At 49.6% G+C, this 26,213-nt stretch overlaps 2 protein-coding genes across 4 annotated transcripts in view; both read left to right on the top strand.

Annotated features, from left to right (window-relative positions):
* LOC6500267 (rho GTPase-activating protein 7) overlaps positions 1-5,510 on the top strand; it is a 77,254-nt gene extending 71,744 nt beyond the window's left edge. For all 3 annotated transcript variants that reach the window (XM_044718369.1, XM_032449770.2, XM_001952871.4), the window contains 6 exons: positions 1,187-1,338; positions 1,629-3,282; positions 3,349-3,835; positions 3,893-4,165; positions 4,239-4,418; positions 4,480-5,510. In XM_044718369.1, coding sequence (XP_044574304.1) covers positions 1,187-1,338; positions 1,629-3,282; positions 3,349-3,835; positions 3,893-4,165; positions 4,239-4,418; positions 4,480-4,594 — 2,861 coding nt within the window. In that variant the 3' untranslated portion in view covers positions 4,595-5,510. The remainder of the gene's footprint in view (positions 1-1,186; positions 1,339-1,628; positions 3,283-3,348; positions 3,836-3,892; positions 4,166-4,238; positions 4,419-4,479) is intronic.
* A 10,585-nt stretch (positions 5,511-16,095) lies between these two features.
* On the top strand, positions 16,096-17,031 carry LOC6500269 (male-specific protein scotti). The gene has a single exon (XM_001952869.3). It carries the CDS (start codon positions 16,250-16,252, stop codon positions 16,751-16,753), a length of 504 nt encoding a protein of 167 aa, XP_001952904.2. The 5' UTR covers positions 16,096-16,249; the 3' UTR covers positions 16,754-17,031.
* Positions 17,032-26,213: the final 9,182 nt, after the last annotated feature.

The raw sequence follows: 26,213 nt of genomic DNA, 5'->3' as shown, positions 1-26,213 counted from the left end.
AATCAGGGCCCGAGCAATAATTGTGCCGCGATGAATTCCATGGTGTAATTTTCCCATAAACTTTTTATATTCGTGTGAAATTGGGATCCTAATTTAGATTCCAGGCTAATTGCTTCTATATTTTCCCAAAAACAGCCATAAATTGCGCCTAATTACATTCCCATTTCTCTGCAATCTGCGTCATTGGCTGAGGAAACAGATTAATCATATAATTGGGCCAATAAATGGGCAGCAGTTCTCCTCTGTGAACTGTGAATGCCCGCGAAGAAAAGGCCGAACAAAAAATTACAGCAGCAGTTCCAAAATATTTCGGACTTTGACGTCAAAACTCCTCCACTGGAATTGGGTCTCCGAATCGCCGATTTGTTTACATTTCCCCCAGTAGCACCAAAGTGCATTCAATTAGAAACCAAACACACAGAACTACAATCACTTTGCCAGTTTTAAGAGGAGCCTTCTCATAGACACGCAGCAGGGCCAAGAGCGACGAACAAAAGCGCTCCGGAACCGGAGGAGCGTAAACAAAACTATAAAAAGCTCCCAGTTCGCAGTTCGCAGCTCCCAACTCCATCTTGCAGATGTCTGAAAGGAGCCCAGAACAAGAACAAGTTGTGGCTGAGGGGCGTTACTTTCAGCGGAAAGTTCAACAAACCATGAATGGCTTTTCGAGGAGAACAAAATATTGTTGTAATGCTAACAATATTTGTCCAAACAATAACGCGGCAGCGGCTTTTCCAGGCTGTGCATCCTACGGATTCGTATCTGAGGCCCCGCATGCAGCTGTATCTGTGGCTGTGTCTGTGAATGTGAAATGTATCTGCATCGCAGTATCAGCTTCGGCTACGCGTCGCGACATGTGTAAACGTCTGGGTATAATCTTTTTATTTTCCTGATATTGCCGAGGCGGTCGCCTTGCAACTAGATTTCCTACGTGCCACGCAAATATGTGGAAAACGCTGTGAAAATTTGCTGCCCGCTGGCAGACTACTACATATGCATACTGAGATACATATAGCCGAAGCCAACCGACTCGCTAGTACCCGTTTAATGATCGCTGCTGGCGCCATGGGCGTTCGACTTTTCGCGTTTCTCAATTAGAATTTCACGCGTCGTCGAAGCGTGCGGTCGCAATAAGCCATACTGGAGCTAACGGATATCCTTTTCCCTGCTTTTGTTCACTTTGCAGATCACCAGTTCCCGATCGATCTGAACAATGTAGCCAAAGATCACACCAACCTCGAGAACGATCAGCTGCAGTCCCTCTTCCGCCGGCTCTGCGTCCTCAACCGTTGCGCCACCATGCGGCTGGACCAGTCGCACAAGCCGCAGACACCACAGGTAAGATTGCCTCCCCATGACTATTGCTCTAAGTTATAGCTACAGTAGATCCCCTCTGATTGACCCGAAGTGACTGTACGAACCGCAACTGTGCAATCATTAATCCTTTGTGGTATCACTTTGAATCATAATGAATCACTTCCTAGACCTCTTCCCATATTTAATCGTTCGCCTGACGGAACTTGCTCCCATATTTATTAAGTCTTCGTAGGAGTTAGATCGCAGTCCCGAACAAAATCTATATCTAAGCACATCTCTCAATGGTTTCTCGCATTATTTTTAAACCCCAGAAGGAGGAATCCGATGATGAAAACTTCGCTCTGAGCGAGAACTGGACATTCCAACCCCACATCCGCCGCTGGTCGCGGATCGGGGAGATGGGCTTGGAGCTGCCGCCGCCCGGGCACCTCAGCCTGAATGTGGAGAAGACGGAGAGCTCCTCGAAGGAGTCGAGCCCCGACCGGTTCGAGGACGACGTTGCCGGGATAACGCTCATGATTCCCGGCTGCAGCAAATCCAGTGGCGTGGGAGGAGCGGCCACCGACGGCTCCGGTTCGTTGGGAGACGGCTCCGATGGGGGTCACCTGAGGCGGTCTGGAAGCGAGCGGTTCAAGGAAGGAGCCAAGGCCCTGCTGCGCCGCGTGGAGTCCATAAAGTCCCGGAGGCGAAAGCGCCAGAACCGGGAGAACGTGGTGATCAGCGGCCCGCAGGTCCTGGATCTCACCCAGCTGGGCCACCGAAGCGGCCTGCGCAAGCCCGACGCCGTCTACTCCACCCCGCCCTCCCCCTCGGCCCTGAGCCCCATGCACACATTCCCCAAGGCGCCCTTCTTCGGCAACGAGCTGAAGGTGCCCAGCCACAGTGACAACTTCCTGAGCCCCAACCGGGCCAGTCCGAAGCGCACCCCCACCACCCCTCGCTCGATGCGCACCAGCCCCCTGCACTTCTTCTCCAGCCCCATGTCCCAGCTGAAGGAGGGCAAGTCGGACGACTCCTCGTCCTACTACAGCGACAGCCAGGAGTCCTCGGCGGGCGGCAAGCTCTCGCTGCGAAAGCCCTCCAAGGCGCGCCGCTTCCTGCAGCGCTCCGGGAAGGTTGACGACATCGGCGCCCACTCCGATTCCGAGTGCCACCAGGGCCGGAAGCTTCTCATCAAGGACGCCAACTCAAACACCACAGAGGTAAAGGTCAAGAAGCTCACCAGGGGCGGCTCTCTGAACCTGGGCAAGGACCCGAAGAAGCGCGAGGGCTTCCGCTCCTCGTCCTTCCGCTCCCGCAGCACCTCGCGAAAGGAGGCCAAGAACGACGACGAGCAGGCAGGAGCGAGTGCGGCCAACGGCTCGAAGAGGCAGCCGGTGGTGCGCTGGCACAGCTTCCAGATGGAGGAGCGGCCGAACATGATCTTCCGCAAGTGCTTCTCCAAGAAGATCGAGCCCCTCCAAGAGGACGCCGGCGGCATTCCCTTCGCGGCCATGTCCGCCGGGCAGCTGCAGATCATCCGGAAACTAGCCCTGGTGACCCTGACCGGCTACATGGAGCGCTACTGCCCGACCCACCGCTCGGGCTGGAACTGGGAGCTGCCCAAGTTCATAAAGAAGATCAAGATGCCGGACTACAAAGACAAGAAGGTGTTCGGGGTTCCGCTTCTGCTGATCCTCCAGCGTAGTGGTCAGACGCTTCCAATGGCCGTGCGGGCCGCCCTTCGCTGGCTACAGCTTAACGCCCTGGATCAGGTGGGCATCTTCCGGAAGAGCGGCGGTAAGTCGCGGATCGTGAAGCTGCGCGAGCAGATCGAGGTGAGCGACTCCACCGCCGAGTGCATGGACGTCTTCGACCTGCAGCAGGCCTACGACGTGGCGGACATGCTGAAGCAGTACTTCCGTGAGCTGCCCGAGTCCCTGCTGACCACCAAGATGTCCGAGACCTTCGTCGCCATCTTCCAGCGTGAGTATTTCCGTCTATGTTCGTCTATATAGTAGTCGCTAATAATCATTTGTTGTATTCTCGCAGATCTCCCGGCGGAAGTGCGCCTGGATGCTGTCCAGTGCGCGGTGCTCCTGTTGCCGGATGAAAATAGGGAGATTCTGTACGTGCTGCTGGAGTTCCTCACCATAGTGGCCGCGAACGCGCAGCAGAACCAGATGACGAGCAACAACCTTGGCGTCTGCCTGGCCCAGTCCATTTTTCACTCATCCATCTCAACGGGATCCGCCTCCGTGTCCGCTTCGCCGCGGCGCAAGGGCAAGGGCACCGGGATGCCGGACATGAAGGAGCTGGCGGAGGCAAAGGCCTCCCACGAGTGCCTCTCCTTCATGATCGACCACTACAAGGCCATCTACACGGCGGCAAAGGAGAAGCTGAGCAAGTGCAACTTCACCTTCATGGAGGAATCGAAGCCCGTGCCCCTAGAAGCCCTCGGCGAGGGGATGCAGTTCCACAACTGGCGGGGCTACCTGTACGAGTGCACCACCGCCACCATCAAGGAGGGCCGCGAAAAGTGAGTTGAATGCGCTGCAAAACGGGAGCTCGAATCTAAAAAACAAAATAATTTCAGGACACGCGGCTGGTTCAGCATCAACTCTCTGACGGACAACAACGTGGACATCGCCTACAAGAAGGTGGGCGACGGGCACCCGCTGAGGCTCTGGCGCTGCACCACCGAGATCGAAGGACCTCCGCGCGACGTCCTCGACTACGTAATCAAGCAGCGCGCCTCCTGGGACACCAATCTGCTGCAGTGCCAGACGGTCAAGAAGCTGGACGAGCGGACGGAGATCTACCAGTACGCCCTGGACGGGCAGCTGACGACAGACTTCTGTGTGTTGCGGTAAGTGTCCAAAGGATTCCTTTTCACCCTTCCGCTTCTAATACTAACTGATGCATTCGCCTGTCCCTTTCAGGTCCTGGCAGACAGACTTGCCGCGCGAGGCCTGTGTGATTGTCGAGACTTCCATCGACCACGCCAAGGCCAAGCCCCTGTTTGGGGCGGTTAGGGGCGTAGTCCTCGCCTCCCGCTATCTCATCGAGCCCTGCGGCAGCGGCAGATCCCGAGTCATGCACCTGGCCCGCGTCGACGTCAAGTGAGTACCCTGCATGTAGTTCGAAGAAGACACAACTAAATCGCATTCCTTTCGCTTTCAGGGGGAAGACACCGGAGTGGTACAACAAGAACTACGGACACATCTGCTCCCACTACTTGTCCCGCATCCGGCTGGCCTTCAAGCACGTGGCCGAAGGGCCTGAGAGCAAGGTGTAAGCGCCACCCGGCCACCAAGAGGAAGTCCACTGTATCCGTTGTTTGCCGTTAAATGTCGCATTTATGTGTACCTTGAGAAGAAGGCCCGATCCCAACAACCACTCCTTCCAGACCACAACCACGAGCTTCAGTTTCGCCCCACGATACCAGAGAGAGAATATTGTAAATAATTTGGGTGGGCTGCCCAGCGGGCAGGCCTCCCGCCCTTTCGATTAGCTTAAACACATAGTTTAGTGTATTATACTTGTACGTGGTCCTAATTTATACGCAGTACCCTGTATGACGAATGAAAGAAATCTAACATCCAAAATACTCAACACACGTAAATATCACAAAGTATATCGTTAGTAGCGTACCGCCTAGGCTTACGACGGCACCCCAAATGTCTTAATGTTAATTAGTTTTTAGAGTGGCAATATGTTATTCGGGAATACAGAAACAAAACAAAACAAAACAAAACACAAGCAAACGCAGACGGAAAGAAAATCAACCTTAAAATGTGTATAGCACATTAAACTAGTCAAATTTTATAAATTAAGTTAAAGTACACTAACAAGAACACTCGACAGAAAGGTCTTTGCCACCCAACAGTTTCTCGGGAGCCGCCGCCCGACTCCGATTGATTTGGCCTGAAATATTGATTGATTGATTGATTCAATTTGATTGACAAACAGTGTTATACGACGTGACGTGCCCTAGATCCCCGATCAATATGCATATACTTATCGTAGCACATACCATAGGCTTATATGTGTCTATGCCATTACTTAAATCTATTATGAGTGTACGAGGTGCCTGCCAGGACGCAGGCGGTAAGGATTCAAAACTAACCAATGTCAACGTTTATAGTGGAGAAGTAACTCAAATATATAAAACGCAATAAAAGTACATATTATGGATATGCAAAAAATTAAAACAATATCTATTTTTTGTGGTGGAAGCTGGGAAAGAAATAAACCACTTTTGAGAGACCAGCTATAGCTTATTTTTTGGTAAATTTTGGAACGCGATTCAAATTTCTTTATTCCCCACGGAGGGGCTCCCCTACTGTGTAAGATTTGGAGACTGTTTTTACACCGGATATAGGTGGCGCTAGTAGCACACCCCCACTAGATGGCGCCCATCTTCAAGCGGCTCGTACAGATGGCGCCACAGAACACTTTTTAGCACTGGAAGGTGCTTATTTTGAAACATTTTTTAACATTGGCAGGTGCTTATTTTCAAAAACTTTTATTTTCAAACTTAGAGATTGAATTTGATTGAGATTGCAACAATACAAAAACAATGATGAAATGGTGCAAAAGAAGGAAGCAATGAAACAATAAAGGAAGTGTGAATCAATCGGATGTGAATATTCCAACTCCTGGACAGTCCCTGGACACTTGATGGGACGAACTCCAAGTTATTGGCATTGCAATTCGTGAAACAAATCCAGAGATTACACCGACCATCCCATCCACATACATCAATACCTCAAGTGCCACCGTGTGGCACCGAAAGTTCCGGGTGTGCTGGAGTGTGAGTGGGTGAAGAGTTGTAACAGCTATTCTGTTTTCCAGGCGTTGAAAAGGGAAATTATAATTATTAAAGTTAACTAGCCTACTTTTTTAAAAACTTTTTAGTGAAAGCCTTTAATGGCCAATAAAATCGTAAAAGTTTAGAAATACGTAGAGTATTAGAGGTATTTTTTTCCAATAATGGCTCAATTAGTATGGTTCCATGGAACTTTTAGTTCTACTAGTCCATAAGTAGATGCTTCTCCACATAAACCAATTATACCATTCTGTTCGATTAGCTAAGCTCATTAAGTATACGCCGTGTTGGATACTGGAAATCATCTACACGACCACAATTCATCTCATACCCGATAAATGGACGAAAATGATGGCCCCCGATGAGATGCGAGTGAGTTGAAAATAAGCCAAAACTTTCAAAAGCGTTTTGTTTTGGACTGGCTGCTTGGACGCACAAGAGTAAGTATTCTTCTAGTTGACCAGCCAGGTAGTATCTGAATTCCTGCCAGGAACGAATGGCCCCAGCAAGTTCAGGAGTGTGTCAACTACTACACGCGTCCACACCACCGAGGTGGTGGTCTATGCTTCATCCTCGAAGCATCGCCTACCCTGCTGTAGTGTGACACTGACAAGGCCCAAACGGTCGCTAATTGTGCCCAAACTGCCCGAAAAACTGACCCCGCTCTGCTCCACTCTCATGATGCCCAGCCCACCAAGCCCCGGACTGCGATCGCCCTCCGCACATGCGACAAACATTAAAAGTCCATTAAAAAATTATGTTCACCATGGCGAGCTGGGCTCCTGTTAGGGCGTACCACTGGACGAGAGGCAGAAAGAGGCAACTCCGCACTTGGAGGAAGGCAATAAGTGCACCGGAAAAAAGGATTTTTTTTCGCACAACTACTTAAAAAATGTCACTATAAAGTGAACACTATTGGCAATACCTGCTATTTATTTTTCAATGGCTCTCGATTCGACTCTTCCCCATAACTGGCATTTGGAATTGGGAACCGCCATTTCTCTGCCTGTAAGCCCGCCGACCTTAACGGCCCAGTGGGGCAGCTGTGGCTAAACTTAGAGTGCAAGAAACAGCAGTCGGGCCAGGCATAATCGTAATTGGAAACTGCAATAGCAAATTGCATATTGCATATTGCCGTGTGGCCCACATGCAGTGACATCGATTCGAGGCTGTCCGCCTGTCCGCCAGCCCGTCCGCCCGCCAATGCAAATGTCCGACGTATTGATTGCATTAATTAATTAATTTGTGACTTAATTTCATGGGCTTGCGGCAATCAGCGCTCCGTGCACGCACCGCAGCCGAAATGTATTAATATTTCGCCGACGACGCGACTGATGCGACGCACGTGTGTGTGTTTGCCTTGTTATTAATTGAAATTTAATGGCACAAAATATTTTTATTTATTTATTCGCCTGCGATTGCATTTATGCGCACTTCCGTCGCCCCCACACGCGCACGCACAGCCCCTACAAGTGCCGCTCTTTCTGTTGCTGTTGCAGTGGCAGTTGCAATTGCCATTGCAGGGAGTAGCAGCAACATCGACGGCAATGCTGCCGGCGGCGGCTGGCATTTAACATCAAAAGCCCTGCCCAGGCCAGACAACTGCCCCGCCCCGGCCCGCCCTCACTCCTGGCGCGGCCAACGAGCTTGTAATTGATTTCACTTAAAAATTAAATAATGCATGCGGTTTTTACTGTAAAATGGATTTTCCAAATGCTGCTGCCACCGTTTCTTTCTATCTTTCCCGCGCCACGCACCCTGCCCAGCCTCTCCTACTGCTGCTGCTGCTGCTGCTGCTGCTGGGCCCGTGTTAAATTAAATATGAAAATAAATATCAACATAATTGAAATGGCAGCGTCGGGAGGGCAGAGGCTGCCAAACCAGCCGACAGAGTGCAGCTGGGCGACGTAATTGATGAAATTATTTAAGAATTATTTCACAAATGCGGCGTGACAATTATGCGGGACGATAGCCCAGATCATGAACCGAATGCACAGAGAGACAAGTGTTTGGAAAAGTTTGGGAAATATGTAGTTTCAAGGGCCGTGGAGTGAACAGACCCAAAGATTCACTCTCACCCAGCCACTGGGGGAAGAGTCCAAAAAGATTGCAATTTAATTACTGGAAATTGGCCTCCGTGTATCAAATGAGCAAATAATAAAGCAGAAATCGTATTTAAACGCAGTCTGTAATTAATTATCTGCATCGGACCCCAGCCCTCCCCACGGCGCCCACAATGATTCCACAGAGGAGTTCTGTGTTGATCGCATGCCAAACAGTGCCCGCAATAAATTAATGAACCGAAAAACAATTATCATAAATAGCAGCAGCAGCAGCAGCAGCAGCAGCAGTGGCATGCGGCGCACTGCAACACTTTTGCCATGAACTGATTTACAATTCCGCGCGGCGGCCGATGCTGCTGCTTTTTGAAATATTCAACATATTGCAATTACAGTCCGCGACAAATAAACACAGCCGACACTTGCCAATAGCTCTTTAGCAAAAATCCAAAGGCAATTGTGCCGTGCAATAGTTGCGATTCCCCTTAATTTCACATTTACAAATAAGTGGCAATTTTTCGCTGACTCCCCATCGGGCCATCGAGCCAAATTCATGAGAATTGAGCCAATGCCGCCAACTAAGGCGAAACACTGCGGGTACTGGGGGTCTTCTGGCTTAATTAATTAAAAATATACATATTTGCATTCATTTCGTCGACCGTCGACCGTCGACGTCGACATGCAATCACCACCACACAGTGGGCACATTCCTGCCGCTTCTCTTCGCTTCCACGAACTCCTCGAACCGGAGAGAAGACGCGAAAAAATCAACAGAGCCAGCCGAGGCGGTCGAGGCGGCAATTAAATCGCGATTCGCGATTGCGAGCCCTTGGCACTTGCGTTTGATTCCCAGGCCGGCTCAGCAAATGTTTGTTTCGTTTGCTAATTTCGCCTTAAAAGTGCTGGCAGCCCGGTCCCTGGGCTCGAGTGTCCGCACATGGCGGAGGCACTGCGGCTGCTGGGAAGCGCCTCGAACGACTACCAAGTACCGGCTACCGATCAGCGGCACGTCAAACGCCTACGCCGGAATGCGCCCGTGGAAGAGGCGAAAGACTGGGAAAAAGCGAAACTAGATACAGGAGACAGGAGACTGGAGACTGAAGACGGGGGACTGGAGAGGCTGCCTATCCAGGCCACCAATGGAGGCAATTGGCAGTCGCGACCAAATGGAGCAAAGTTGGCGCTGCGACAAATTTCCATACCCTCTACTTACGGGTATCCCCGGCGAGCCGTTTCCAATGTGATGGCATAAGTACCATCTTCTATACCTACTGAGAACTCGATGGTCGAGTTCCAGTCCTGTTCCAGTCCCAGTCACTTGATCTTACTAACTCCCCTTGCCAGCCCTCGGTTTATTGTGTCGTCTTGCCGTTTTGCGTGCGCACTTTTAATTGCAATTGAATTTTAATTACTGCGTTGTCAGCAAAGAATGTTGCAGCCAGTCGTTTAAGTGCCGACAGGCAGTGCGGGAAAGAGACAATGAGGCAGCATCAACAGGAGCAGCAACATTGAGGCCCGCCGGCAACAGTTGCCGTCTAGTTAGCAGCAACTTCTGCTCCAGCTGCTCCTGCCAGTCTGGAATCCAGAATCGAGAACCGAGTAGAGAGAACAGCGAACAGCGACCAGAGTCCTTAGTCGGGCGCCTCCTGGCCCCCGCCCTGGCTTTGACTTATTTACAGCTTTGTCATCGGGAAAGGCAGCAATTAAGTGGAACGACAGTCGACAGACGACAGCCGACGGCTCAGAGTTCCACTGCCACTTCCACTGCAGCACTGCCACGGGTTTATTTCGCGTTCGCCCTTCATTAATCAGCAGCAATATAAACGCGATGATCCGATAGCGTTTATCGACTGCTGATGACTCTATTTACAGTGGCCCGGCTAAGGGCATGGGTATGCCCCGTAGATAGCCTAATGAAGCCCCGCCCACTGCTCTCCGCAATTAGGAATGTCTGGGCCTTTGATTGGGTCTTGAGTCTTGAATCTTGACTGATGGGCTTCACCGGAGCCCAGACAATGGGGCCAAGATTCCAGATTCTCGGGGCCGAGTTCATCGAATATTTTATAATTGATTTAAGATTTATCTCCGAGCTAATGGCAGTTAAAACTTGGGGTAATCGAGGAGCAATAAAGCCTAATGGGCAGGCTAATCGAAAGCTCACTTATCAATAATAAAATATGTGATATCAGCCTTTGATTACTTGACCCTTTTTTTCCCGAAAAGATGACTGTATTGTGCGGCAGAGGAGTCTCCAACCCTCTCCCAACCAGACAGGTGCCACAGTCCAGAACCGAGAGTGAGTGGGTGAAGTCGAACGAGTGCGGGTGACACTCTCCCGGGGCGGACAACTCCACCAATCAACGGCGAAAATAACAAAATGTCAAACAGAACGCATGCAACAATTTATTTAAATACCTCGACCTCATCAAATTTAAGTTAACACACCCCAAAGCAACAAGCATCAGCATCAAGCATTACGACAGACGTCGGGCCCCAGCCGACTGAAAATGAAAACGAAAATGAAAATTCAATTTTCCACCTAAACGCAGACACCGCATCAATTTTGAAAATGCTTTTGCCCGGCAATGAAAACGATTTGTTGTGTTTGACGAAGAGCCAGCTGCAAGTGGGTGCCAGGCGGGCAGTGGGGAGTGGGTGGTCGGAGGGGGAGGGGGAGTCGGCTACAAGGAAACCAAGTGGAGCCCAGACAGGGAGCAGCCCTCAACGGCGGCCAAGAAGTCAATACGGAACGATGGCGACGCTAAAGAGATGCAGGCGGTGGGCTCTGCAGCAGAAGAATAAGAAGGGCGGGGGCAGCTGGCACGGCAGGGATGTGAAGGGGGTTAGGGAAATGGAAGGGGCGGGAGCTAGCCAAGGACTGGGCCACACTGGGAGCTGCAAGAGCAAGAAACACAGTTCTCAGAATACCAGACCTTTACTATTCTTCTCAATGTATGCGCCACTTCTGATTTCAAGTCAGGTCTCATCCATGAGAGAAATGAACAAACTCATTTTTATTCCCAATCTCTGTCTCAATGGATAAATGCCTAAAATATTATTTAATTAAACCATTTAGTTACCACACACAATCCTACATTCCAGCTTTTCCCCAAGTGTAGCCACTTCGTTGCCCTTTTGGGCTGCTGTGGCTGCCAGCAAGGAGCTCTCGGAGGCAATTTAAATAGTTCTCAGTGGCGGTGTGCGTGCGTCAATTGCCTGGCAGCCCGTCCATAGAACTGTGCTCCGCCAACGGTATCTCGTATCCCTCAGATAATCGCCGGGCGCTGGGCCGCTGATTTATGCAACGATTTTCACTGTTTTGATCGATCAGACCCAGCCCTCCAACCTCCGAGCACGAGTTTATTAAAACATTTAATTAGTTTTTATTGACCATTAAGATTCCAATCATGACTGGCCGGCAGCGCCGGAACAGTAGCAGCACCACAGCATGGAATACACCCACCAGCGCCACTTTCTACCCCAGCACTTATTTATACACTTTTAGCTTTATTACTTTTCCACAAAAACATTTTATGGCGGCCGGCATCGAAATATTTATGATATTTCAACAATGGGCCAACAGCGAGCGAACCAGAATTTTTGACTAAAATCGAAATAAAAACATACAAATTAATTAAAGTCAATAAAGTAAATTAAATGTGGCCGGGGTCGGGGCGCAGGCGGGCCCTTTTAATGGGCCATTCGAGCGGTGTATCGGGTGCGTTGGTGGTGCCGTGGGGCGGCGGAGTGGTGGTGCGCCCTACGCACTGCCACTGCTAATGGCCAAAAAGCCGGCTACTCGGCTGCTCCTCCGAGTGATCATGGCGATGAGATGGCACCCTGCACTGGCATGCACTTCGCTGCCAATTTAATGGCGTTTTTACAACTTGAAAGATTCGTGCCTGCCACGCCGTTTTGAGCGATGATGTTTTTCGGGACCCCACCACCTTCCCCTTCCCTTTCCCCATAGCCATGGCACACCACCCCCGTCAAAAACGCACACGAAATGCAGCGCAGCGAATGTCATTAGAACATAAAAATGATATTAATTGCATGCGAGAGTGTATCACTCCGGAATCCGGACGAGGTGATGGGGACGAAAAATGATTGGAAGAACACTGCGCCATGCGATAGAATCGTCTGCGTTATGAAGATGGAACACCATGACGAGTTGAGTGCATTGACTCTGGTCCGGGGCCCGTAAAAACTTTCTCCTTCATTAGATGTATACCATCTATACAAATTAAAGAGGTTATAATCGTGACACAGATCCATATCGGCAAAAATACAACCTTCGCCGTGGCCCACGTAGTGCCTTCCAAGTATTCCTGAAGGGGACACACCAGAAAATTGAAAAAAAAATTTAAAAAATATTTCGATTCCAGATTTTGATCCAGATTGATAGAGAATCGATCCACGAATCATGTAAGGTGTTCCGCGCTAGAATCGGATCCATATCGGAAAAGATACAACCTTTGCCGTGGCCCCATAGTGACTTCCAAGGATTCCTTAAGGGGACACCCCAGAAAATTGACAAAAAATTTAAAAAATATTTCGATTCTAGATTTTAATGCATATTGATAGAGAATCGATCCACGAATAATTTAAAATATTCCGCGCTAGAATCGGACCCATATCGGCAAAGATACAACCTTCGCCGTGGCCCCCATAGTGCCTTCCAAGGATTCCTGAAGGGGACACCCCAGAAAGTTGACAAAAAATATAAAAAATATTTCGATTCTAGATTTTATTGCATATTGATAGATAATCGATCCACGAATCATTTAAGGTATTCCGCGATAGAATCGGATCCATATCGGAAAAGATACAACCTTCGCCGTGGCCCCCATAGTGACTTCCAAGGATTCCTTAAGGGGACACCCCAGAAAATTGACAAAAAATTTAAAAAATATTTCGATTCTAGATTTTAATGCATATTGATAGAGAATCGATCCACGAATCATTTAAAATATTCCGCGCTAGAATCGGACCCATATCGGCAAAGATACAACCTTCGCCGTGGCCCCCATAGTGCCTTCCAAGGATTCCTGAAGGGGACACCCCAGAAAGTTGACAAAAAATATAAAAAATATTTCGATTCTAGATTTTATTGCATATTGATAGATAATCGATCCACGAATCATTTAAGGTATTCCGCGCTAGAATCGGACCCATATCGGCAAAGATACAACATTCGCCGTGGCCCCCATAGTGCCTACCAAGGATTCCTGAAGGGATTCCCCAGAAAATTGACAAAAAATTTAAAAAATATTTCGATTCTAGATTTTAATGCATATTGATAGAGAATCGATCCACGAATCATTTAAGGCATTCCGCGCTAGAATCGGATCCATATCGGAAAAGATACAACCTTCGCCGTGGCCCCCATAGTGCCTTCCAAGGATTCCTGAAGGGGACACCCCAGAAAATGTACATAAAATCTTGATTTAGATTTAGGCTGAAATTAGAAATAAAGATATTACTAAAGATACTGGAATATATTTAGCATTTATTGTGGCCCATATTAGGTGCATTTCTTTTACCATTTTTCTAAGGACATTGCAATCAAAACATTGCCTTAAAATCACCATATTAAATTTAAAGTATTCATAGTATAAGGAATATATTCAGAAAAACTATATAATATTAAGTACTATCCAAAATAGTAAATTTTTTTGCCTCAGTAAAGTCCAAAGAGCTGAGACGCAAAGTGCCAGAGGCATCCACTTACTTTGGAATTCCGGAGGGGCGCCTTTTGATGGCGACGGGTGACAGGCCGAGCGATCGCGTAGCACTGATAAATAATAAAAATTAAAAATAAATTAACACCTAGTAAAGATGCAGTGGCGGACGGACCCCAACCTGATATGCCTCTTCCCATATGTCCCGCGCCGACGTTTACTGGGGACCTGGTTTCGGATGTTGCCGGTCCGCAGACAGCTTAAAAATAGCGAAAAAGTAATTAAAAACGAAAATATAAGGCGGGAGACAAACGCACACAGCACCTCCGTCCCTTCGGTCGCTCGAAGGGGAAAAGTATAAAACGAAAATGTATTGGGTTTAACAAGCGCATCGTCGATGCAGGCAGAGATCAAAGGAGGCAGGACCGGGCTGGGGCCGGGCCTGGGACTGGAGTTGGCGGGAGCGGGGCGGTCGAGGGGCCCGGGGCACTCTGGGATGCCAGAAAGTGTTGTCCGGAGCGATAATGATGATGCTAATGCAGTTGACATTTTATGTGGCCATAGAATGCCGGGCATGGCCGATAATTGAATGCAATAATAATTCAATTTAATTAGCCGGCAGCAGCTGGCTGGGGAGCGGCCCCTGGGGAAGTGCTTGAATATTGATGGATTGATTTAGCATAATATTTGGTTTACGATTTCACATTGTTTGGGGATTTGCTTCGGGGCAGCAGGGGCAGCAGCTAATTAGGGCGCCTCGGAAGGGGTCACCATCTGTCGCAAGTGATGACTATTTCAGAGTGACGAGTTTGAGTTGAAGTTAGTTTAAATGAATTGAACTCCACACACAATTGCGTATGAACATTGGCCGACAAATCCGATTTGCTGCGAGCTTTTAATAAGCCCACACAAGCCTGTATCTCTGCCCAGGAGCCTGCAAGGACACGGCGACCGTGCTGGAGATATTTCATTGAATCAATTAACGCTGGACATGGCATAATAATTACTGTCTGCTGGTCGCCACACAACCCAGCACATACAGAGCCACCCACGGGCATGGAGTAGTCCGCCTCCCACCGTCCACACAGGCAAGGTCGCCCGAAGCGACAGAGCAGCAGGGCGTGCTCGCTCCTTCAGCGACAACTGGATGGGAGCTCATCCTGGCCTCGTTGCTTAACCAACTGAAACAGTCCAGCTGGGGGGAGCGGCTGGGGGATGGCAGCAGGCCAGTGTGCGAAAACAAGATAGAGGGCGGCGTGCACTGTGAGAAAAAGGGGCCAGCAGAAACATCTCATGAGAAATAAAAGACCTCCATCCTATGAAGCAGTATCTTTAGTAAGTAAGAAGCGAGTAAAAAATTATGCAAATGTGCAATTCTTCAAACAAGATTTCTCTCAGTGCAGCAGTAAAACAAAAATTTGCCCGTATTAAAGCAAAATAATGAAGTGAAAATGGCAACAATGTGATTACACACAGTCATAGACCCAAAGCCATAATAAATGGTTCTGCGAGCGACTGGAGGAGAGGCCGCTGCGGGCAGTGGGAGGGAGGGGAATGGGTCGAGAGCGTCTGCGTCGGCGCTGCTCGGAATGTGGCTGGCAACATGTTGCCGGCTGCTAACTTGTTGGATGCAGGCCCAAAATAATGAATCTCCAGCCCTCTGCCCCGCCGCCCTCGGGCGCGGAAGAAAAACTTCTGATTTCTGATTTGGCTGGCAAACAATTTCCGAAGAGCGATTGCTTAAACGCAATTCGAAAGGGCACTTGACGGCAACATTACGCCGAGTTAAATTGCTTGTAATGACGGCATCGGAACAACAGCAGGAGCGGGCGGGGGCTAAACAGGGCTATATGTGTCCAATTACTCGGGCTGCGGCACGGGCGGCTGCAGGGGGCGGGGGAAATCGAACAGCAAGCAAATGTCAGACAGCGTTTCTCCATTTGCAGCAGGACGTTGGTCTGGGGAGCCGGTATGGATATGACTACATCTAATGGATACACACGTTAGCCTGCGAGGACTTTGTCGGCCCGGCCAACAAACTTTCGGCCCAAATGGGACTTTTGAAAAGTTGCAGGTCGAGGCATCCACCAAACGACGGGAATCGTCATAGTCGAGCCGGAATATGTATGATTGATCAAATGCTGCAGGAGCCAGTCGGAAAAATCCAAAGGCTAAGGGCTTACAAGGTCTTGCAAAGTTGCAAAGTAGCCTGGATTTGTACTTCGGGTCTGAGAATCTCATCACCCCATTCAGTCACACAACACATCGACTCCAAAACACACCGACAGAACACAACGCATCGTATCGTGAAGCAGATCCCAGAAAACTGCCGTATTTTTAGTTATTGTTTCAATTTACACTTACACCCACCACTCGCCCAGATGGAGGTAGTGGACCCCGAGGACAGGGATCCCGACGATATGCTGCTGATCGATCGGATTGGCGACGCAGTTGCGGGAGACGCGGGCAACGACTCCGACTCCCAGGAGGAGCAACTGGAGCACCAGGTCCTGGAACAGCAGCTGGCTCATCATCAGGCACATCATCCACTGAGGCGGGACAACCGACACGTGGCAATGCTGCTGGACGCGCCACTGGAGCCTCCGCCCATGGGCCTGTTCGAGGGGGCGAGGGCGGGCGGGGTTGCCCATCCACGCCCTCCGGCGAGAAGCAAGAAACGCAGCTTCTTCACGATTGTGCGGCCGACGGTGCTCCGGAATCAGCGGCCCGAGCTGTGCCCCCTCTTCCTGAACGCCTCCAGAGCGATAGGCGAGGTCCGGGAGGAGCAGCGCGGCGAGTTCTTCGCCGAGTACCTCTTCGAAAACATGACCAGTGAGAACTATCCCAACGGTGTTGGCCTGCCGCATCACTGGGGTGAGTTCTGATTGAGCATGGGTTCGGGGACCCCGGGCCGGGCTGTCGCAGGAGCGAGGGGACATCCGATCCTCCAGGGCCCAGAACACATCTTCCAATCCTTCCTCTCCAGGTCACCTTTGGGATCGCCCCTCGATCCAATCTATCCTGAACAAACTAGGTAGGGACTAGGGTTGTTAAACCATGCTGCTTCTTTTGGCCCAAGATTGGTTGGCCAATGAGTTGAATTCCCGATGTCTTAATTTCATTAGAAGAATAGAATTAAAGCAGCGAAATCCAACGAAAAGTACTCGAACGTCGTTTAATTCCAAGCCCAATCTTGTACAGATCGTACAACAATCAAACTCCATTTACAGGTACCGGATTAATCACCCATTTACACATCAAACGCCGGCAGGACCGGAGGCAGACGCAGGGACAGACATTTCGCCAAACACGGCATTCAAATCAAAGTTTTTGGATTTGATTTGCTAGCCGGAGGGCTACCGAAAAATTCATGAAATTGACAATTAATAAACTTCAAATTGGGGCTCTCTGGGCCAGGACCAAAGGGATTTGCCGGCCCAACAATGGCCGGCCACTGACAATGGCCACAATGAACACCAGAACAGCAGCATGGGCGGGCTTCGAAGCCCCGAACCCTGAACTCGAACAGGGAGGGCAGTGGCAGAGACAAAGGCCGAAAAACGGACAATTGCCCAAAGTGTAGCAAATAAATACAAAATGCAAAAGATAATTGCAATCAAAGCCACAAAATGTAGCCAAAGGGCTTATAAATTGTGGGCGGCGGGCCAGGCCGTAGGGTGGGGGAGCTGTCTGGGGGATGAAATGCGAAAGGGGGAGGTGGGTGGCATGCACCATGCCCCATGCCTCATGCACCATGCACAGAAGGTAAACGCATTTAATTTCCTAAATGTGCTTCACATACCACAGACGGCACAAAGCTACACACTTGCATTCATGTTCAAATACATTGCAGTCAGTTGCAGTTGCCGTTGTCGTTGTCGTTGCCGTTGCTGTTGCAACATCGCCACCCATGCACCCCACCGACAATAAGGCAACAACAAGAACAACAGCAAGAAGCAGCAGTTGAAGCGACGGCAATTTACGACCATTATTGCAACAGACAGCCAGCTTTATTATGTGCCACGCCCGCAACAGAGGCCACTGAGCGAAACTGGTGCTTGTGGGCAGGCACAATGGAAGTGTCAAGCATCCAGGTGGCATAATGCCAGGCGTCTCAGTTTCCTTGAACAGCTAGTTACCTGGTATCATGATAAATTAGGCAGATTTCTCCCAGTGCAGGCATTACACTCGCCCCCCCTGTGGCGCTGTGTGGGTGAGTTTGTTTCTGCCATAATTTTTTGCGGCTGCTTTTAGGCTGAGCTCTCGCATTTGCTTTCTGGTCACTCTGTGATTGCAGTTGCAAATGGCAGTGGCCACATGCAACAATGCTGCTGCGCCGCGGCGCGCTCCTTCTAATTGAATTGGATTGAATGCAATTGAATTGATTTTCGGTTAGCTTTGTCTGCCTAATTGTTTCATTTACGAGGCCGGGATGGCCGCCGTTCGAAGGCAGTTCGACTGAAATTAAACTAAACCGGCCTCACGAAGGGCTCCCGGACCACGGGGGCCTGGATGGGCATTTAAATCGCCATTATGGCGGCGAGGGTTGATTAATTCATTGAATGTTCCTGCAACAATTCGGCAATCCATTTAGCTTGTGATTCTGGGGTTGTTCTCCGCCGCCCCTGCCCGAAAAGGTTGCCCACCCATTGTGATTGATGTTGCACGAATTCTTTGATCTCTGACCCGCCCCCACCTGATCTTTGAGTAATTGATTCTGCCTCGCAAAAATGGCAGGTTGCACTCAGCCCATCCACATGACATGGCAAGAAATACCCCACTCTGCTCCTCGCCCTTGTAGTTTCTCCTTAATTATACACACACCAGGTTCGCATTAATTATTGCCCCCGAATTCCGCGGAAAGCCCCCGAAAACCCAAACTGCGGCGTTTTGTCAACACAGCAAGTTACGTAGAAACAATTACAGCACAGCGACATGGTGGGTTCGGAAGGCCCTCCAGGGCCCTCTCCTCCAGATGCTCTTTAGCAGACTATCGATAAAATAGATTAATACTTTTTAAAGGAGCGGATTGCAGATTCCTTCTCAGACATTACTGGAGAGCTGCCCAAATTATTCAGCTTTCAAAGGAAGTCAGAGTATATGGAGTTCTGCATCGCTCTGCTTAGCATATTATATTTTTATTCGTTGTGCTTATGGGGAAACGTGTGCAGAAAGTTTTCCACTTACAAACAATTCACAAGTAAATACCTTGACTTTTGCTGCTGCCCCTGGAGGAGGAGGGCTTAGAGGGGCTTGCAGAGGCGACTGCCATTGCCAGAGCCCTCCCCGGGTCCCATACAGCACATTGCACACTCACACCACACACTGGCAGGCGGGCTGAAAGCCGAGTGTAGCAAATTGTTGGAAAATAAAGTAAGTACACTAGCAACATAAACAGCAGCAACAGCAACAGCAACAGCAACAGCTACATCCGCCAGAACGACAAGAGGCATCCCGTGGATGGCAAACTGAGCATCGGGCAAGATGCTCCCCATCGATGTGGGGAGCGTGGGTGGGCCTGCTGCTTCTGCTCCTTCCAGACTGCCTCCAATCCGAGCAAATACGAGGAGCTGTCTAAACACGATTTGCACTGCTAGTTGGCAGTGGCAACAGCAACAGATACTGGCGCACTGGCAGCCATGGCAACAGCTGCCATCCGACTGGCCCTGTTCCGCACAAAACAATAACACTCACCTGCACAGCCCACCTGGAGGAGACAAGAATTAGTAAAATGCAATAACGCAGCTAATGAAATTACCCGTCCCGCCCAGCGCCGTCGTCCCGCCTAGTCGATTCGTCTTTCAGTGTAATAACTTAATTCCTCGCTACTATATTATTCATTTCACTGCACACAACCGACAGGAATTTGATGGAATTTCCTGTAAACAGGCAGCGCCCAGAACACGGCCAGACAGGGCCACTTCCCCTGAATAGTCGCAGAGCACGGAGTGGGGGTCTGTGGGGGACAGGCCCACCGTTCAGAAAGCACGACGGACACATAAACAGGCTCATGAGCAGCTTGGGGGAACAGTCAATAGCCTGCCCCCGCTGGCCTGCCTCATTGTTGCTGCCGCTGTGGCTGTTGCTTTGTTGCCTCGTTTCTGCCGGTTAGGCAAATAGGCCGCGCTTGGCACTTCAGACAATCAGACAAGGCATTCGGCCAAGATATCTGCTGGCCAATAATATGGGCCTTGCTTATCCAAATTCTACCTATACTTACAAGTTCAAAAGCTTACCAACACATGCCTAAAAGGACCTCCTATTGCGAGCATTGCCGGGTAACGATTTTTTAGATTTTCTCTTCCAGAAACCTAGTTACTATTAGAGTCTAATGAGGAGACAATCAAAGGACCAAAGTAGTATTAGGAATTAAAGAACACCCATTTAGTAGAATCATCTTGTGAACTAGAAGGCAAAATGGTCGACAAACTGTGCGAATGAAAGCTCTCCGGCTGATTCAGCTGGCATTTGCGATCTTAATTGATGGCAATTTGCGAATCGTCCTCCGTTGATTCCGGCTGGGAAAGGAGCGGAGGAGGAGCCGTGGCCGGGCCATTAACACATTTTAATCTGCCGCTGGGCGAATGGCTTTTGTGCGACGAGCTCCATCTGCATCTGCGTCTGCATCTGATTCTGATTCTGGCCCGGAATCAGACTCGGAAGCTCCTCCGGCGAGCTTCCAAAGTCGCAGCTCAGTCGCTCTTAATCATCAGCATAAGCAATAATGGGAAACAATTGCCATCTGCTGGCAGCCAGACCTGCCACACTCCCCTCGCCGCCCCTCCGAAACGGCTGAGCTGAGGCACAAACTTTTATTGCATTGCCATGTCAACAGTCGCAGCAAAAGCAGTGGCAGCTAGTGTGCGTGCCACTGTGTGTTGCACTTAAAATGCGAACCCGAATCCGAAAACGACTGCGAACGGGAATGCGAATACGAATGCAGATTGTGACGCAAAATGAAGCTACTTGTGTGCCAGTCACAAGCACAGATACAGATACAGATACAGAGACAGACACAGATACAGGGGCAGATTTGAGCGGCAAACTGCGGCGGTGGTGCTGCAGCATGCCACATTCAATTAGTGCAACAACATATCCTGCCAGCCAGCAGTTGATGTTGCTCTCGTGCACGGCAGCAATACGAGCAACAGACAGCAGCAACACAGGCCCCGTAGTCCGTACTCCTCCGGCCGGAGTCAGTGCTGCACTTAATTTTATTCATTTGACAGTTGCAGCACAAAGTCTCGACACACAGTTATGCGTACACGGAAAAAAAGGTTGGGGACTGATGGTTTAACTTTAAAGTCAGAGCAAAAGTAAGCTTCCCAAAATGACACTCTTATTCCATTTACAATTTTGATAGGAAAATGTGTAAATCTTAAAATGTAGTTGGTTCTTTTCGCTGCACAATCACATAGCCATGAGGCACGTTCGAATCGCTGCCACACGTTCAGCAGCAATTAAGGTCATTGGAGGCAGCAAGAGCAGCAGCAACAACGGAGGAAATACTTTTTAATTATGACATTTTATTGAGTGAACATTTATGCGGAAATGACAGGACTCGGCGACTTAATGTGCGGGTTAACAGGGTTGCGTCGGCCATTGTCTGGTGGGTGGTGGGTGGCAAGGACAAAGGACAATCGAACGTGTGCTCTCCGTGTGCCTCAATCCGATGTGCTCGACTCCAATTAAGTCTAATTGAAATTCATGTCCTGCAAATCAAATTTACACCCTGGCTCCTGGCGAGGAATTCAATTTGGCAAATACACTCGGGCTGCCAGCCTGAGCCGCCATGAATATTTGACACGTTTTAAATGTCGCAAAGCGCATAAAAATTCCATAAATACGCTAATGAAACACATGGCCGTGGAAGGACACACACAGTCCCAATAAAAACCCAGATCGAAAAAGGCGGAAAAGGAGGAGAGCTTGGCTCGAAAAACGAGCAAAAAGGCGAGCCTCGGAGGAGGTGGAGAGGCCACCCAGGCAGCCAGTCGACACATGCAACAAGGCCACGCGGGGCCTCATTTCCCCATTTCCCCACTCGCCACTCCTCTCTCCCCCTCCCTACTGTCTGCTCCCCTTCACCCTGCCACCGTCACGCCAAATGCATTTCCATTTTATTTCCATTTATTTCAATTTCTCATCCCATTTGTTGTTTTGACTTTTTCGCAGAACGGGGGCTAAATTCAGACTTTGTACAGAGAGGTATGTACATTTATGAGGCAGCTCAAAGGCAGAGGCAGATAATATGTGGCAGCAGGGCACTTGTGACTCCTGAATGCACCTACAATTGCCAAAATATAGATTCCATGGGTCTGGCTCGGAGACCGACTGGGATCTCTGGGTTTATGCAACCATTTAACAAACACATCATAAAAATTCAATTCAATTCTGTGTTTACGTCGACTCCAGATGATATTGCTTTTTAATTGCGGACACGAGCGGAAATTGCTTTTACAAACACACATGCACCGCACACGCACACACACACACACACACACACACACACAGAGCTCTCGAGCCACACAGACACATTCGCCTCTAAATGGATACAACGGAGGAGTGCCCATTGACATTTTGCGCCTGGGCCGGAGGAGGGCTGGGGCCAGTGGGGATTGGCAAGCGAGGAAGGCAGAGAGTGGGGAGTGGGAAGGGGCAACTAGCTGCGGAAGTGCGTTGATTGCAGGACTCTCTTGCCACAAGGAGCAACTCCTTTTGCCATTTGCCTGACCTCAAAGCGATGACCTTTTCGCAGCAGTTCATTCTTGTGTTTTTGTTTCGTTTTTCGTTTTTAATTGCACCACATGCGCCATGCAATTTATAATTGGAATCAACTCCTCCGCACCCCGCATCCCGCACCCCTTCCCCTGCCCAATCCCCAGCACTGCGAGAAAAGCTGCGAATGAACTCAGCCAGTAAAGGCACAAACTACCCACATTACTATCGCGTATGCAGGACAACTGGAGGTCACAGGATAAGGGAGGTGGAACTCACGAGCTGCCAGCCTTTCTCTCAGTGCACTTGAGCGAGCAGGCGCGCTCTCATTTAATATGAAAGTCACAGAATGTGAGCTAATTGAAAACACTTGCAATATTTATGAGCCGGGCAACATGTTGCAAAGCCACTTGACTCTGCTCCGCCGACAGAGACAGCCTGCCTGCGGATGGAGCAGGGGGCGGGGGAGAAGAGGGCGTGCCCGGCAACATGTTGCCAAGCTAATAAAACAACAAAATGATTTTATTATAATGGATTTATAACACAAGCCGGAGCAAACGGGCTATTAGACAGAGAACGCGTCATGGATATCCACACGGCTCCCCAGCGACGAGCGAAAGAGAGCGCTGTGTCGGGCCAGAAAGAGAGGGGAGCCCCACCAGAGAGAGATGGAGCGTCGGTGAGAGCCAAATGCACTTTTGAATTGAGACGCGAACGCGGCAGTCCATTAAGCGCAATGTTGTTGTCATCATTTAATGCTTTTGTTGCTTATTTGCCTTATGCGACTTGACAGCACTTCCCCTTCCCCTTCCCCTTCCGCTGTGCCCCGAGCCCCCTGCCACCCTGCCACCCTGCCACCCTGCCACATCGGGCTGAATGAGAGCAGTTTCTGCTTTGCGTGTGCGCATTTGCAGCAGCAACGAGCTGATGTTGCCGCCGTGCCGCCGTGGGTTGCCGTTGTTTCTGCCGCACAAATGGGCCCCCACAGCGCCGTGGCATCATGGCATCGTGGAATCGCTCGCCTTAAGTGGAGATATTTATAATAAGTTTGTTTGTTCGTACTTTTGTCTGCCACGCAGCGGCGGGAGCAGCCTTCCTGGACGTGCAACATGTTGCCGGGAGCGGGGGAGTATGTTGCCCAGCTTGTTTGCCGCTATTGGGCATTCACATTCACAATCACATTCGCAGTTGTAAATTGACGTTTTGCGTTAACGACCTGGTCGTTCGTCGGAACAGAACAAATCCCATCATCGTTTTCGGGCCATCCGCGTGTTTCGTGTGCCGTGTGTCGTGTTTCGAGCTGCCTGCCTCCGTCTGAAATTTTGGTGCTAGTGGAGTGGACTGGCTGGCTGGGGCATCCATCCCTTCATGCGGCAGACTCATCCGCGCCCCATGCAACGCACAATTTGTTTGGCATGCGATGCAACATGACTTGACTAACATTGAGTGCCACATACTTGCTTTACATAACAAGTTTGAACGCTTGAACAAGATTTAGACTGCTGTTTTGGACTCAATTGGACTAAAAATTGAAATAAAACTATACCATAATTCGGTAGGTAACCTAAAGCATCCTCTTCTAAACTATCAACCTACTATCCCACTCTTCTCTCCTTGTGTATTTGTGTTCCTTGGCGTGACTCCCCTCACTCCCCTTCAAGTGTATCTAAATTGCCTCATCTTGTGCAGCAGCAGCAGCGTCTCGTTGATGTTGCTTCTTGTTTCATATTTTCGCAGTTATTTTTAGTTCTCCGCCGCCCTTAGCGCTGCCCTCGCCAATCCTTCGCGAGTCCTCGATTCAATTCAATTTGCAGCCCGTACAATTTAAATGAGCAATCAGGGCACTTGGAGCAGGGCCATTGTTGTTTGGCTTGGCTTGTGTTGCTGCTGCTGTGGCAGTTGTTGCTGCCGCTTCCCATACAGTTTGCTAATGATGCTGGATCTTAAGCTGTTGCTCCGGCAGTTCGCGAGGAACGCAGAGTTCATTGGGCTCGGCCAGCAGATTGTACTTGGGAATTTGCCTGCGTTAATGGCCGGAATTTCATTGGGCCACGATCAAACCAGGTCAGCAATTGAATCCGAATTAATCATTTGGCAATAGCAGTAACAGTCCCAGTCGCAGCGCGATAGCCCAAAAATAAATGTCAATCGGGCACTCGCGGGCATGAGTAATTGGCCTTATCGAAGGCATAGCATCGGCCCATTAATAATCGCACCCTTATGGCTAATTGAGCTGTCGCCCCTCTTAAAAACTTATTATTATTAAAAGCCGGGGGGCACTCACACGGGCGCACTTCGCTGACTAACTGGCTGGAGCAACAAATTGAATTACGACATTTCGACAAAGACAATGAATGGCTTTTGTGTGTGCGGTGACCCAAAGCGACGTTCTCAGGAAATGAAATTATACACCAATTATTGCCGACGCTGCCAAACAGCCAAACAGCCAACTGCCAAAGAGAAGCGAAACCTTTTAAAGAAATTGGAAAGAGCTCTGAAGCGGCTGCGAAAGAAGCCGAGCCGAAATGTGAGCGGCACGGCGGCGAATCTCAATAATTAATCAAATAATAAATCTCGGTGAGCAATTAAGGGGAGAAAGACAAAGCCAGCGAACCGAAAACTCTGCCGAGAGCAATAAAAAGCATTGAAAAGCCGTTGGCTCAGCATTAATTAGCGCTAAACGCCGTCGCAACAGCAGCAACGACGGCGGCAACACCAAGCTCAACAGCAACATGGACTCCCTAGAGCACCAAAGGCAGCAGCAGCAGCAGCAGCATCCGCTGCCTTATTAAAGTATGTACATATAACTCAATTATAGAGAATTAAAAACAAACTCACAACACAGTCGGTTCGCCAGTCAGCCAGCCAGCCAGCCAACGTCGGCAATTTGCAATGCAAAAGATACAGAGGATATCCGAAGAGTAGGAGTGGGGAGAGAAGCTGCGCGCTGGCAGCACAGCAACAATCAAAGCAATAAAACACATTCAGCATTTAATAATCATGCCAACGAGCCAACGAGGAGGGAGCCATTCCATCCACATCCACATTTACAGACACAGCAACAGCCACAGCCACATCCACTCTACTTGAACTCAAAGATACAGATACAACTGCGACGGCAACATCCAGCCAACGGCCAGCAACATGTTGCTGGAACGGGCAACGGGCAACGAGCGATTTATGAGCTTCGCACACTGAGGCAGCGGCGAGGCACAATTAAGCCGTAATGCATATGAAAATTTGTGCTTTATTGCCGTGCGTTATGTTCACGTGCGCGGCAACTGTTTGTATCTCAGATGTACCTGTATCTGTAAATGTATCTGTATCTGTATCTGTGGCAGAGTATCTGCGTGAGTGTGTCTGTGTGGGGGAGAGTGCGCACCATAATTGTAATTACAGTAATATGTTTTATGACGGATCCCTCGTTTAGCAAGCAACCCCCACACAAATACATAAACGGCCCACTGAGTGAGTGAGTGAGTGAGTGTCTGCGTTTGGCCAAAATGTATCTAGATACATAATTGCCACATTCAGTCGTCGTTAAATAGTTGCACGGCGCAGTTCACACACAAGCAGCAAGGCAGCAGCAGCAGCAGCAGTAGAAGCCATCGCAGCAGCAACATTAGC

Source organism: Drosophila ananassae, chromosome 2L, assembly GCF_017639315.1.
Source record: "Drosophila ananassae strain 14024-0371.13 chromosome 2L, ASM1763931v2, whole genome shotgun sequence".
Classification (NCBI taxonomy): Eukaryota; Metazoa; Arthropoda; class Insecta; order Diptera; family Drosophilidae; genus Drosophila; species Drosophila ananassae.
The sequence above is the reverse complement of the archived record's forward strand: the minus strand, read 5'-3'. Positions and strand labels throughout refer to the sequence as shown.

Excerpts from the sequence above, each read along its gene's own strand:
- LOC6500269 (XM_001952869.3), top strand. The coding sequence starts at position 16,250 with ATGGAGGTAGTGGACCCCGAGGACAGGGATCCCGACGATATGCTGCTG.